Here is a 14166-nt window from a genome sequence, read left to right on the forward strand (position 1 = left end):
TGAGTACTTTTACCAAATGCAGAGGCCAGTCAACAGAAGGCTAGATATTAACCGCACCTCACTTTACCCGTTGTGGGATTCTTCAAGCAAGGGAGTGGCCCTGGGACCAGACACCCTATGATGTAGAGGGCAATGGAAAGCCTCCTAAGACTGCAGCTGTGCCCTGAGAGAATAACGAGAGGAAAGGTGATTCCACATGCTGCTTTCCCTGGGAACACGTCATAACTTGTCACCTCATCTGGCATTCTAAAATTCTGGTTTCTCTCCATTCTTTAAAGTAAGCTCCAGAAAAAGCAAGAAAGCATGAATTCTAAGGAAAGGAAGCTTTTAAGCAGGGGGCATGTAGACCTAACATGTTCCCCTCAATTGCTGCAGCCACGTGGGAAGCACCCCCCCCCTCCCCCCCGACTAGAGCAAATGTTTAAGAATAATAGTAGGCATATCGGCTTAGTAATTCACCAGGTCCCAAGAAAAGAAGAAGAAGAAGAAGAAAAACACTACGTGGAAGTGAGGAGAGGGGGGAAGTTCTCAGGCTCCAAGCAAGATTTCCCCAAAGGTCTCCTCCCATAACAGGGTAGAAACGTATGACAAGGCAAGGGCGTGGAGGGCCCAGAATGCCTACTAGGTCTTTTGGACTCCAAAAGACTGTGCAGCCCTGGCTCCATGATTTGGGGCAAGATACTTAACTTCTCTGAACCTCAGTTTCCTCTTCAGCAAAATAGGAGTATTAATAATAATACCGCTTTTGATGGGCAGAATAATGCCCACCCCTCCCCCAAAAAAACATTCATGGTAATCCTCAGAATCTGGGCATATGGTAATTTACATGGCAAAAGGTAATCACAGTAGCAGACAAATTAAGGTTACTAACCCGCTGACCTTAATATGGGGTAAGTATCTTGGATTATCCATGTAGGACCCCAGTATAATCACAAGGGTCCTTAGAAGTAGGAGCAGGAGACAGGAGAGAGACAGTCTGAGGAAGGTGATGACAGATGGCAAGATCAGTGAGACGTGGTAAGAGGACTCAACCCAGGGCTGCTGGCTTTGAAGATGGAGGAAGGGGCCCCAAGCCAAGGAGTGTGGGTGGTCTGCGAAAGATGGAAAAGGCAAGGTAAGAGAACATTCCTCTGAGCTTCCAGAAGGGAGCACAGCCCTGAAGACTCTTGTCCCTTAGTCCAGAGAGACCCAAGCTGACTTCTAATCTACATACCTGTAAGAAATAAACTTGTGTTGGGGCACCTGGGTGGCTCAGTCGGTTAAGCATCCGACTTTGGCTCAGGTCATGATCTCACAATTCATGAGTTCGAGCCCCGCATTGGGCTCTGTGCCGACAGAGCTTGGAGCCTGCTTCGGATTCTCCCTCTCTCTTTGCCCCTCACCCACTCATGCCCGTTCGCTCTCTCTCTCTGTGTCTCTCTCTCTCAAAAATAAATAATAAAGCATTAAAAAAAAAAAGAAAGAAACTTGTGTTAAGCCACCGCCATTTGTGGCGCTCACTTGTTACTGCAGCAAGAGGAAACAAACACATCCATCTTGCAGGGCTGTGGGGCTGTGGGGCTGATTGATGCCTGGTGCAGGGAAGGGTGCTTTCTTCTCTAGGACGGCATTATCATTGGTGGGCACCTGCTATCCTCTGCACAGGGTAGGCTGGTCTCCTCTCCCCTTCGAAGCGGGCCACTGCTCCCCAGTTTCACCCACCACGGCAAGCCGGGCTGAGCTGGTGCCTTGCAGAAGCCTCCTCGCGTTCCTCCACCCACATAAGCTCTTTCTCCTGTGAACTCCCACGGCCCTTACAGCCTGTACCTGACAATTTGGGACTTAATTATACAGCGGGCAGTGTTACCTGCTGTTGCTGCATGCGTGTTTATTTTGGTTCTAAAACTAGATTGAAACCTCAGTCTCAAACAGGAACTACGTTTTGTCCTTTTGTTGTTGTTTTTAAGGATCTGACCTTTTTTTTTTTTTTTTTTTTAAATCCTGTTTTTATCACCTTTTGACACAAAGAAGGTACTGCCCGGGCATATATTTATAAGCAGATATCTTAAATCATTTTAATTGCCTTGTGGCTGGGCACTAACTCATTTTTCTATTTTTTATCAGAGTTCTCTATTTTCTAGCAGTGTTTTCCAGAGGTGCTGAAGTCTAACATGGGTTAGAGGAACAGGTACGTTTATAGTTGACAGTTTTTCCACCCTGGGTTCAAGGCCTGGGGCTCCTTACCATCCCCTGATTTCATTAATCAGAGAAGAGGGGCAATGTTGGAGATCATAGTAAAACATAGTAAAACAGGGTGGCCAGACATGGTCCCCTCATCTCAGTGCTGAATACACAGTAATCACTCAATAAAAGCTAGCGAGATGAGTGGCCAGTGAGTGCATCATTATTTTTTCTCTCCTCTCTCCTTTTAACCACACAAAATGACCCTCAATGAAACCACATAAATAAATACACAAAGGAGGCACAGTCTGTTGACCTACCTTGGGGATACAGTTCCCCCCAAAATGAGACAGACAGAAGAGCTCTCCTCAGCATGTTATTCTAGTCTCAAAATAAAATACATCTCTCATTTCAAGGTACATTTATTTTAGTGAGGTAGGATAAGGATTTGGTGAGAGAAACAAAAATGAATAAGCTGGTGTGTGTGGGAACAGGAATTAAAATAAGCAGAGACTTGCCGCCTGCCAACGTGGATGTCCTCACATCCCGCTGCCTTATTTTTGGTTCCATTCTGGTTTGTTTTCTTTCCTGGTGCTTTAAAATATGATAGGTAGGTTAGAAAGAGAAGCCTGGGATCATCGTGAACCCCGTCCTAGGTACATGGTATTTTACTTACACTGCCTCACAAAATCCCCTCTGCAACCCTGTGAGGTGAGTACTGCCCATTCATTGGACAGGTGGAAAACTGAGTTTAAGACAGGTAAAACAACCTTGCTTAAGGTGACCCATTGGCCAAGCCAAGATGTGAATTGAGGTGGTAGCCCAGAGCTTGGCTCTGACCCACTCTGCTCTATTGACAGCATGTGTGGAAGCCTCTAGTCTCTCCCTCTCTCTCAGGTGGAACAGATCTGGTCCCCAAGGTGCTAAGGTACCTTGGGACTCGGGAGACACCAGACAAGCTCTATGTGTTCCCCAGGTCCTAGTGACAACTCTAGAAACTGAAGGTGGGCAAGGACGAGTGGGATGGGGATGAGGAGTCATGAGGACGTGTGTTCTTAAATAAGAGCTCTTCCCCTCCCTGCCTGCCCGAAGTGAATCTTTCTCAGTAAGGAGAGATGGAGAAGTGCCAACAGAAATTAGCCAAATCAGCTCAGTCACCCCAACCCAGTCCTCAAAACCCCCAATCTTTCAAGGCTAAGGACAGAGGCAGAAGAACAGCATGAATACAGACATAAAATCAGATCAAATCTGGGCAAATCACCCCTTCCCCCTCTTCCAAAGCTACACAACCTGGGACAAGAGCTATCGTCGCTGAATCGGTTTCCTTATCTGCAAAATGGGGAAAGTAACTCCCAGCTCACAGGACTTTTCTGAGAATTAAGTGAGTTCATATATGTAAGGGGCTGATCAGAGTTCCCAGCACATGGTAGAACTGGAATTAGCTGTTATTATCAATACACCATCAAATGCACTAAGATAATACATACATAAAGTAAACCAATACAATACTATATAATATGCAACCATACATTATGATAAGAAGTCAAATGTGGTGTGCATTTTGCTCTGGCAAAGGTAAGGATGGGGGTCATAGCCCTTGTTCTGTTTTGCACCCACATGACTCCAGCTATAGCGCAGCCCCCTGTGTTATAGAGCTCAGCAGGTGTGTGCAGGAGAAATAGAACAGACTGCACTTTTCCTCAGCTTATGCCAAACCTCAACCAGTAAAGGCAGCACCTTTTCGTTTTCCAGGAGGAAGGTAGCACTTCCTGAAATGCCCCCCGTTTAATGGGATTATTCCTTCTACTGTATAAGCCATATCTCATGGGAATGTTCATTTTATATTTGGCAGCTCATCAGCACAATAATTGTTTCACGATGTAATAACCCATGTATTAAATCAGACACGGAAACCTCCTTGAAATATTATTCTACTGAATTCTCTTCCATAACAGGAAGACCAGTGGTGGAGCTCACCCAAGGGGCTGAGAACCACAAGCATTTCATTAAGGATGGCTTCTCCTACAAGGGGGGAAAGGTTATTTGTTGTTGGTATTTTTATTATGATTTTATAGCCCAAAAGTTTGTTGGTCTGTTTTCAGTTGCAACACACTTATGCTTCCTAACGCACTGTATAATTTGCCTATTTACTAGGCTCATTTTTTTCCTGTTCTTCCCTCACTGCAACATTATGGGGTAGGATGCTATTTTATTCACTGTTGTTTCCAAATCATCTGGAAAAGTGCCTGGCACATAGTAGGTATTAATAAATACTGTTCGATTGAAGCACATTTTAAAGGTTTAATTTTTGAAGAGAAACCACAGCAGATGCAAAAGTATATCTCATTTCTCTTCTTTTTTCTTTTTCTTCCCCTTTTCCTGTTCACTCTGGTGGATTTTTCACTAGATGAGAACACCAAGCCAAAAATCAGGATTAAATCATTCCCAAGAAGGCATGAATTTTTAAAACATCCAAGTTCTCCTGACACAAAGATGCTTTTAGTCTCACAAGGAGACTTGGCTCTATACCCTTACCCTGGGGTGAGATCTGCTCGCTGCACAGGATGGTGTCTCCACCAGTCATGAAGGACTATCCTCAATCACCTAGGACCACAAGGGACCAAGAGAGAATGGAGCTTGACATAAAATTCCAACTCATGAAGTGTGGGGACTAGATGATAATTTAAGTCCAAACCTCCCATTTTTCAGAAGGGAAAACTGAGGGTCCAGAAGCAAAGTGGTTGTTCCAGTGTACAGAGTAATTAAGAGAAGAGAAGAGAAGAGAAGAGAAGAGAAGAGAAGAGAAGAGAAGAGAAGAGAAGGCAGGAAGAGAAGGCAGATTCCTTTCCCTCCTCCCTCCCTCCCTCTCTCCCTCCTTCTCTCTCCCTTCCTCTCTTCTTTCCTCTTCCCCTTCCTTCTTTCTCTGTCTGTCTGGAGTTTTTCAGGGTCTGTGCACGCTCACGGGTACATGGGTACATGCGTGTACGTGTGTGCACACATGCGTGTGTATACTCTTTGCAACAGGATGGACTAGGATGAACCATGGTTAGCAACCCATATGTAATTTTGACTCAGGAATGTTGATGGTTTGATTTCACCAATTTCCCAGTCCTTCCCAACAACCTAGATGCCAAATTTCCCATGAACAATGCAAGAATCCTAGAGACATTCTGAGCTCAAAGTACCTGAGAAATCATCTAACCTAACCTTTATTTTACAGATTATAAACAACAGGCTGAGTGAAAGAAAAGTGAGCTCCCCAGGTCACAAAGCCAGTTAACAGTCAAGCTGAGGTAGCTGGGACCCTCAGTACCAGAGCATATTCAGGTTACTTCTCAGATTTGTGAGTGGCTCTGATGGTTTCATCATGCTGGCTAGAAAACCCAATCTAAGCAAGCAGGTCTCAAATCAAGGATGATGACTTTTCCATTGAGTGAATGAATACAATTCTAATGTGAAAATCCGTCCAAAATAGAATCCTTATGGGATATACACACGTAGATACACACAGATATGTGTGTATGTGATTATTGCATACATCATATACAAAGGGTGCTTCTTTTTTTAAATACTTGATATGAGGCATGTAATAAATTCACAGTGCTAGCAAGGACATCAAAAACATACTGCTAGTGGAAGCATATCTTGACACAACATTTCTGAAAAGTGAACCATCAATTTCTGTACAAACTAAAATATATGCATGCTTTGATTCAGCAATTACTCTTCCAGGAACCTAGAACCATCTAGAGAAATAAAATTGCACAGATGTGTGGATGAGGGTGTGTATTAAAACATTGTTTACAGTCCAAAAAGAAAATAATCAGGTGGTCCATCATTAGGGCTGTGTCCAAATGAACTGCAATACAACAATTTGTAGAATTTTGTGTAACTCTAATAAAATGAACTATTACAGAGCTGAAGGGATGTCCATCATTTATTTGTTAGTGAGAAAACCAAATTCCAGTGCAATGTCATGGACACACGTATTTGTACAAAGACCACCTCCTCTACAACATATATATGTACACATCCATGTTTGTAGCAATGGGGCATGAAGGAAAGATATGGAAGTCTATGAACACTGAGCATCCCAGGGAGAAGGCAGTGAGAACGGGGAAGACATGATTGATATTTCCTTTATACATCTTTAAATGTTTATACTGAATGTAATATACATAAAACCTTGGTTTGCGAGCATAATTCATTCCAGAAACACACTTGTAATCCAAAGCATTTGTATATCAAAGCAAATTTCAAGAACCGTTGGTTCAGTTGTGACATTCAGTGTCATTCAGTGTGACATTCAGCCTCACATACGACTCATATTGCAAGGCATAGCTCGTTTATCAAGTTAAAATTTCTTAGAAATGTTTGCTTGTCTTGCGGAACACCCGCAGAACAGGTTACTTGCAATCCAAGGTTTTATTTCTATTACTTTGAAAAAAAATTGAGGTAACACCAAAAATTTCTAAAAATACAGATTGGACGCACAAATAGTCCTGTGAACCCTGTTTCAGCCTCCCTTTCCCCCGGTAGACCTACGGCAGCAGGAACATTCTGAGAGAATTATTCAGTGCAACAAAGAGAAGCTCAAAGCTCTCTCTCTATGCCTCTGGCTGCCATGACCATCCTCGAGCTAACAACTTCTCCTGCCAAACTGTCTTGCTCGTAATGCAGGAAGTCACCTGCCAGGGACAGACAGGAAGGGACATGTTGAGCAGATACGGGAAGTAAGATGTGAACACAGCACCAGCAAAAGCCCCTCCTTTAGCACAGGAGGGGAGCTCCACCTCCTTCAAGGAGACAGTGGCTCGAGATGCCTTCCTGTACGCTGTCCCACAGAGGAACTCTTAGCTCTAGATAAACCAGGCAGGAACCACTCGTCATAAAACCGAGAAGCAGACAGAAGCTAACGTCGGCAGGCAGGCCTTCTGGGGCACCTGAATCAGTTACTCGGAAAGTTGGCCTCGTACCAGGCTCTTCTGTGTCCAGTTCTAACGGCAGGCTGAATGAAAATGACAGAAGCATGAGGCAGAGGTCCTGGCTGTGACAGTGTGACCCTTAGGCTTCCACAATGAGAAAACTGCCTTACCTGAAGCACTCACTGCGCGAATCCTTCTGGGCTAGTGCTCTGAAGAGAACTGTCCTCACTAACCCCCCAAACTCCAAGAGTTGTGCACATTCACACAAAACTTTCTTTCCGTGGGGACAGACCAGGCCTCTGATCCACCACAGTTCGGGAACCAGTAAGAAGAAAGGAGGAGAGACTGACTTACCAAGCCAACTTCTGTTTAAGTACACAGACACAAACACTGGGGGAACCGTGAAGAAATCTACCACAGAGTTCACTTCCAGCCAGAACCACAGCTTATCGTTGGCTGCAATAAACTGGGGAAAGAGAAAAGGAGACAAAAAAATGAGAAGCATGATGCTGGCATTCTAACTATGTTCTTTTGCCAAAGGCTATGTTTTGGTTTTTCATGGGGGCCTGGAGGGAGATGTTATGTCCTTCTCATATCTATACCAATCACAGGCTGTTTCTGTCTTAGAATTTGGATATACAGCCTTTTCTGGAGAGTGACTGTAGACTATGTTAACCTTGGAGAAATACCCGGCAATCTATTTTCCTATGGTTTTCAATAGTGTCATCGGAAAGTTTGAGTGGTCTCATCTTCGTTAGACTCCAACGTAAATATAACTGTAAATAAGGCATATACGTATGCATCCACTCACGCATGCACGTGTGCACACACATGCACACACAATCTCTGTGATACACACTCTATGCAGCCACCCCCACCCCCCGCCATCGCCGTAAACAGGCTCCAGTATAAATGCCCAAGTCCCAAATTCGGCCAATCTACCCCCTTGATTCAGTCCTCACACCTGTTCTCTTAGGATTCAGTTAAGCGAACCCTGATAAACATAATTTTAAGAGAAGTTTTTTTTGTTCCTATTTAAGGCAACAATGCATTCGTATTTAGAGAGATGAGAAACAGTAGGCCAGCAAAGGCAAAATAGTTATTTCAATCCCTGTTTCTCCTCCTTGGAACAAGATTTTAACATGTACTTCAGAAAATGCTGAGTTGAGGAAAGGTCTCTTGTCAGAGACTGAAAATCACAGTGCAGGTCTGTTGTCTCCCCTGGAAACACTAGGCTTCATCTCTGCGAGAACAGATGCTGGTGAAGGATGGTCCCTGGGTCCAAGATGCCCCATTATGATACCGGGTGGCACGGATCAGACTTACCCTCAAGCCAAAGTAGAGAAGGAAGAACACGTTGAAAGCCATGTCGATCTGTAATGTGAAATCTTTGTAGAAATTCTGGCAGGATTCTATTGGGCTATTAGACAGGAAGAAGAAAAAGCAAGAGGTAAATGAAAAGCATCATCAAGTCTTCCACAATACTGTGTAGCAGTGGTGCTCGGGGTAGAGGACAAAATGAATATTCGTTAACTAAAACATTTGGTCTTTCTACCCTCTGTGATAATCAAGCAAGCATTGCCAAGGGGTCTTTTCATTCAACCATTCAGTCTTTTGTTCTTTTGTTTTTGCAATTATATATATATATATATATTACTTTTTACCATCATTCAACAGGTGAGCTAAGAATCTAAAAAGGATCATGCAGACACCTTGGAGGAAGGACAAGCAAGAGAGACCATCAAATTCCTTAATTTCATATTAACCCTTAAAGAACTGACTTCTTTCTTTAAGAGGACACGTACCAAAGCTAAAAATAGTCCCTCACACCCTCAAGCACACTGGAAGTGGAGCCCATTTTCAGTGAAACACAGTGGCTATGTTTTAGACCTCTTTAATGCCATCAGTTGATTAATAATAAAGGACCCAGGAGCATCTCAGGAAAGCTGTGGAAGAGAGGATCCTGGTTGATGTTCTGGCTAGACTAAGTATGGACTTTAAGTGCAGCACTCGGATCTGGAGAAAGAAGCATTGCCTAACCGGTAAAGTTCAAGACCCTTAAACCAAAATGTTGAAGCAGTACTCTAAGGGTTAATTTCTTTTCTTTTCTTTTTTTTTTTTTTTTTTTTTTTTTTGGCATGCAAGTTAATTGGCTTTGTGTGTGTCAAGCAGCCAATGCGAACCCCCAGCACACTCTACTTTGTTCAAGAGTACACAGTTTAAAACGGTACTACTATACAAACTGGTACATGGCTTCCATGTGCTTTCCCGCATCAAACTGATCAGAGGATCAGTGTGTGAAAAGTCCCAAGTTTGGGGCTGAGTGGGAAGCAGGAAAGCCTCATAAGTATCTCAAAGCTGTAAATGAAAATTCATAGTATACTCTTACCAGTAAGCAAATGGTAACACTCAGGCCAGGAATATAAAGAAAGTGAGGGGAGGGAAAGGGGAGGAAGGATGGGGAGAAGCAAAATACCTTCCCTGGATGGGAAGCAACATGGACCTCCGGGCCAGAAGAGGGCCCCCTTGAGAAGTGCAGGATGTTGGATTTCTGAGTACCACCATTTTGGAAATCACTGTAGGCAATACCAGTTAGTATAGTTGTACTTCTGCAAGGGCAATGCTTGGTTGTTCAACAGGCATTATGGGAATGCACAGTGGGTCAGTCTATGGGACTCTCCAATCATATTACATGCACTGGATTTATCCATTCTTCATCTCTATTACAAGTCAAACATGCCCTTGGTCATCTCCCAAATCACAAATAGGCGGAAAAACCTCCAGACAAGCATTAAGAGTTATCTACACTTGCATTTACCAACTACGCAGACTGAACAAAGAGCAAACACTGAAAAACAGTTCTTTTACGAAGGAAATGACAACTCCTAGGTTTTCACTAAGGTGGGGAAGTGGGAGGGGAGACAGCATGGAGTTTGCTTAGTCCAATGCTGAAAGGAGGCAGAGCACAAAAAGCCAAACCATTGCTATTTGCCTCCTCCCTTACACAGGTATTAATTTAAATGAAAAAAAAAATCCAGGCCTAGAGTTAGTAAGTGACATTTCTGCAATTCCCAAGCCATGACGGTGTTTTGTTTCATTTCAAAAACAAGACCCATAAGGTTCAAAGGTGTCAGAGTTCTTAGCTACTCTAGTTGTAGTGAAAAGAAGTACATGAACTAGGTTGACCAGAAATCCACTGTAGATTGCAAGGGATAAAGAGACAATGCATCTCTGTGCTACATAAGCCACTGGTATGATATGCTACTGAAGAATGAATGAGGTGTGTGTGTGTGTGTGTGTGTGTGTGTGTGTGTGTGTGTGTCTGTGTGTGTGTGTATAAGAGAGTGAGCAAGAGAATGAGGGTGGGCAGCTCCGTTCGTAAATACTGCACTTCAGCTTTTACTTGTACCAGTAGTGACTTAGCTGTGGAAATTCATATTCATCAAGATTAATAGTCATAGTCAAAGGGACAGAGAGAAACTCTTTGCTCCCAAGTCTATCATGGAAAATCCACTATCACTTCACCAAGGCCAAACAATAACCTTACAATTGCCTACACAATAGTTTTTGGTGGCTTATTTGGGGCTCCTGGGAATTTTCTAGCTCCTGTTAATGCCATGGCCTTTGTGGTTAATTTGGTAGTAACCTTAAAGTGTATCTAATAGGGAAAACATTTGCTAGGCTGTGGAAGAGAATGGGAGTGGGGGGAAAGATGTTAGCTCAATGCCATTGAGGATATTTTGGCTCAGTATAAATAGAAGCAGAACTATAAGGAATCAGACTAGACTGTAGCAACTTCTTTCCATTGATCCTTTCCTTCCTTGTCATTTCTGTTGTCCCCTCCTATATTGTCCATACCCAATGGCAACAATGAGAGGGCTTGATGCTAAAGGACACAGTGTTGAAAAATATACCTCAACAGCATCCCTAATTTACAGAAGACAATGTTGAAACCATATTAAACCTTTTATTTTGTACTTCTTTCAAACATTCAGACCTGATTTAATCGTTGCTTCACATTGTTCCTTGAGTCCTAGACTTTGAGCTGCAGTAAGAAAAGGAGCAAATTATGCAGCTTTTTCTCTGGCTGGAACTCACCAATGATATGAGCATATTCTGCTAAGATGAAAGAGAAGCAGAAAACTCTGGGATAAAAGAGGGCCAGCCTCTGGGACCCCTGTAGGACCAGAGTGATCAGAAAGTCTGTTTTCTATCACTTTTAGCTCTTTCCTGCTTACATGAGAGCCCAAGGAGAAATGTCCTGCCTAGTTTTCTCAAGTGGCAGTAGAACCCTTTATCAGGATCCCCTCTGAGTTAAATCCTCCGAGTGCCCGCAGTCCACAAACTCCAACAATCAGAGACCACAGAGTGGAGATTCTAAAGCCCCATCATTTCATTCCCCAAATGGAAACAACCCATGGAGAAGTTCATTGATCTTATAAAAAGAAAATACATAATTCAACAATAAAAGGGTTGGCCATATCAACGAGGATTTATTTTCCTCCCAACGAGATTTTTATCGAAATGATTAATGCTCATTGTAGGATAGAAAATGAAACACAAACTCTTCTTCCTTCCTATGTAAAATAAGAGAGTTCCTCGTCTAGACACACAGAAGTTTCAAGAGCTAGAAAACAAATCTCTTTGTTTTTAACACAAAATAAACTCTGAATTACACACTTAAATTTGGATTGGCATTCTGATGAGCCATGACCACATCAGAATATGTTTTATGTGGATATATGTTGCCAATAGAAAAAACAAAGTGGAGTTTTAAGAACTTAAATAAGTATACTGGTTCTGATCGTGGTAGTAGAAAATGGACTTTCCCTAAATTATTCCTGGTTAACTAATGACTTATCAATTAGATGATACAAGGTAGTTGGTAAGCTGATGGACTCTTCATTTTTAGACTCCCACAGTCCATGGATCAAAGGTGATACTAAAACCTTAGGCAAGCTTAGCATTTTGACCAGGACTCTGTGATTGGGACACCTTCAAAAGAATCTCAATAAAGACCTGCTTCTTTTATTTAAATGTTCAGTGTAGGACAGAGGTCTTATTTCCTCTTGACCATCAAATAAGGATATCTTCAGTATTTAGGTGTCTGTAGAGGAAACTGAGACTCAATGTGGCAAATAGATCTCTTTCTTCATCTATTTAACATTAAAATATCCAATGAAGACCCTTGAGCCAGAAGATCCAATAGTCCTTCCTAAAAACTGACTTACGTACATGTCTTTCCAAAGACAAAGTTTTCTGAGCCTCAGTGGCTCAGTTGGTTAAGTGTCTTACTCTTGGTTTCAGCTCAGGTCATGATCTCACAGTTGTGAGATCGAGCCCCACATCAGGGTCTGTGCTGAATGTGGAGCCGCTTTGGGATTCTCTCTCTCTTTCTTTCTCTCTCTCTCCCTCTGCCCCTCTCCTCTCCTCTCTCTCCAAAACAAAACAAAACAAAACAAAGAAACAAAGAAAAACACTTGTCTTTCCAAAGCATAGGGCAAACAATAGCTAGCCAGGTTTTCTTTCCAGGAGCAGGGACTCAGGACAAAAAAAAAATCTCACTTCCAATGCTTATTCCTCTGGAAATCTGCATCATCTCCAAGAGGGTAGTGATTGCCCTCTCTTCTCAGCCTCTCAACTCCCCTGGTGTTTTCTGAAGTCTGTTTTCCTAACCTTGTGAAGGTATTTCTCCAGGACAGTGGTTCTCAAACTTTAGCAGGCACCTAGAAGGCTTATTAAAGCATTGGCAGGCCCCTTCCAGAGTTTCTGATTTAGTAGGGCTAGGATGGGCCCCTGGGAATTTGCATTTCTAACGGTTTCCCAGACACTGCTGCTTTTCTGGCGACCACATGTTGAGAGCCACTGTTCCAGAAGAACTTTCTTGCAACTACACACTAATTACAGGTGTCGCTGCTCGAGAAGATTCCCATTCAGACCTGAACAGAGGTGATTAAACACCTGAGCCCACCCCCGGATAACCAGCTGCATACCACTTAACTAATTGCTGAGATCAAGAGGTTGAACAGATATTTTCAGTTTCAGATGGGAACAAAAATTAAGACAATACAGAGAAGTAATTACAATACCACCATGCGAGCTTTACCAACGACATTCTAATTAACAGAGTGCCTGAGGAGCACATTTTTGTTTAAGATTAAAAGGAAAAATGATAAGGTATATATGGGGAGAGGTTATGGAGACCATCATTTATAAGAGATAACAAAATGTTAAGCAGTTTAGGGACAACAACAACAGCAGCAAATATCTGAGGTGATTTAATAAATAATCACATGAGAGGGAAGGGACTAACTGAGGAACAAAATAGCACTTTGTGAAATAATTTCCAACACTTAAACTCTCCTTGCTTTTGTGGCTAGTCCCTTTTTAAATTGGATGGAGCCTTCTCAATTCCCACCAGGATTATGGACCACCGGAGTGCCCACAGCACCGAAGACATGAATCAATACAGTAAGCTTAATGATTCCAGGCTCTTCTCCTAGTCTCACCTCTGCAATGTTGCCAGATTAATTTAATTAAAAGATGTCATTCATCTACCATCATGGCTGCCTCCTGCCTCCCGCATCAGCTCTAACTGTGGCTGTGAAGGACCTCTAAAACGCAACCTCACTACATGTCCCATTTTTGACCACATGCTCCAGGCCAAGCCCTTTGCCACCAGGAGCTGGTGCCTTCCTTATTTCATGAGTGTGACCCACACATTCCTAATTCTAAATCTATGCTTTTGTCATGGCCTCTTCAAATTGTTCCTCCCTCTTTGTGTTCAAACATTTTGCAGCCTTCAAAACCAACAGAAAGGTGCAGCTCAGTGAATTACTCATGCCCTGGCTGACGTCTCCCATGTGTCAATTCCTATAGCATTAGGAGTGAGGATTCTAAACCATCTCGTAATGTTGATTCTCATCCAATCCAATATAATCATATCTGTCAATCGTATAAAGTTTGCACATACTATTGTATTTGGTTCTTACAACTTGGCAAAATAAAGTAGATATTTTGTTATAAACCCCATTTTGCAGGCTTCTGAGAAATAGAGTCTCAGAAACCTACCCAAGATCAT

The 14166-nt window shown here is 42.7% G+C and overlaps 1 protein-coding gene across 8 annotated transcripts in view; it reads right to left on the minus strand.

The window, feature by feature from the left end:
• The window catches only part of KCNMA1 (potassium calcium-activated channel subfamily M alpha 1), a 726269-nt gene that overhangs the window by 290126 nt on the left and 421977 nt on the right, over positions 1-14166 (minus strand). For all 8 annotated transcript variants that reach the window (XM_042909283.1, XM_042909282.1, XM_042909285.1 and 5 more), the window contains 2 exons: positions 8412-8505; positions 7440-7551 (listed from right to left, as the gene is read on the minus strand). In XM_042909283.1, coding sequence (XP_042765217.1) covers positions 7440-7551; positions 8412-8505 — 206 coding nt within the window. The remainder of the gene's footprint in view (positions 1-7439; positions 7552-8411; positions 8506-14166) is intronic.

This window comes from Panthera leo, chromosome D2 (genome assembly GCF_018350215.1).
Source record: "Panthera leo isolate Ple1 chromosome D2, P.leo_Ple1_pat1.1, whole genome shotgun sequence".
NCBI lineage: Eukaryota > Metazoa > Chordata > Mammalia > Carnivora > Felidae > Panthera > Panthera leo.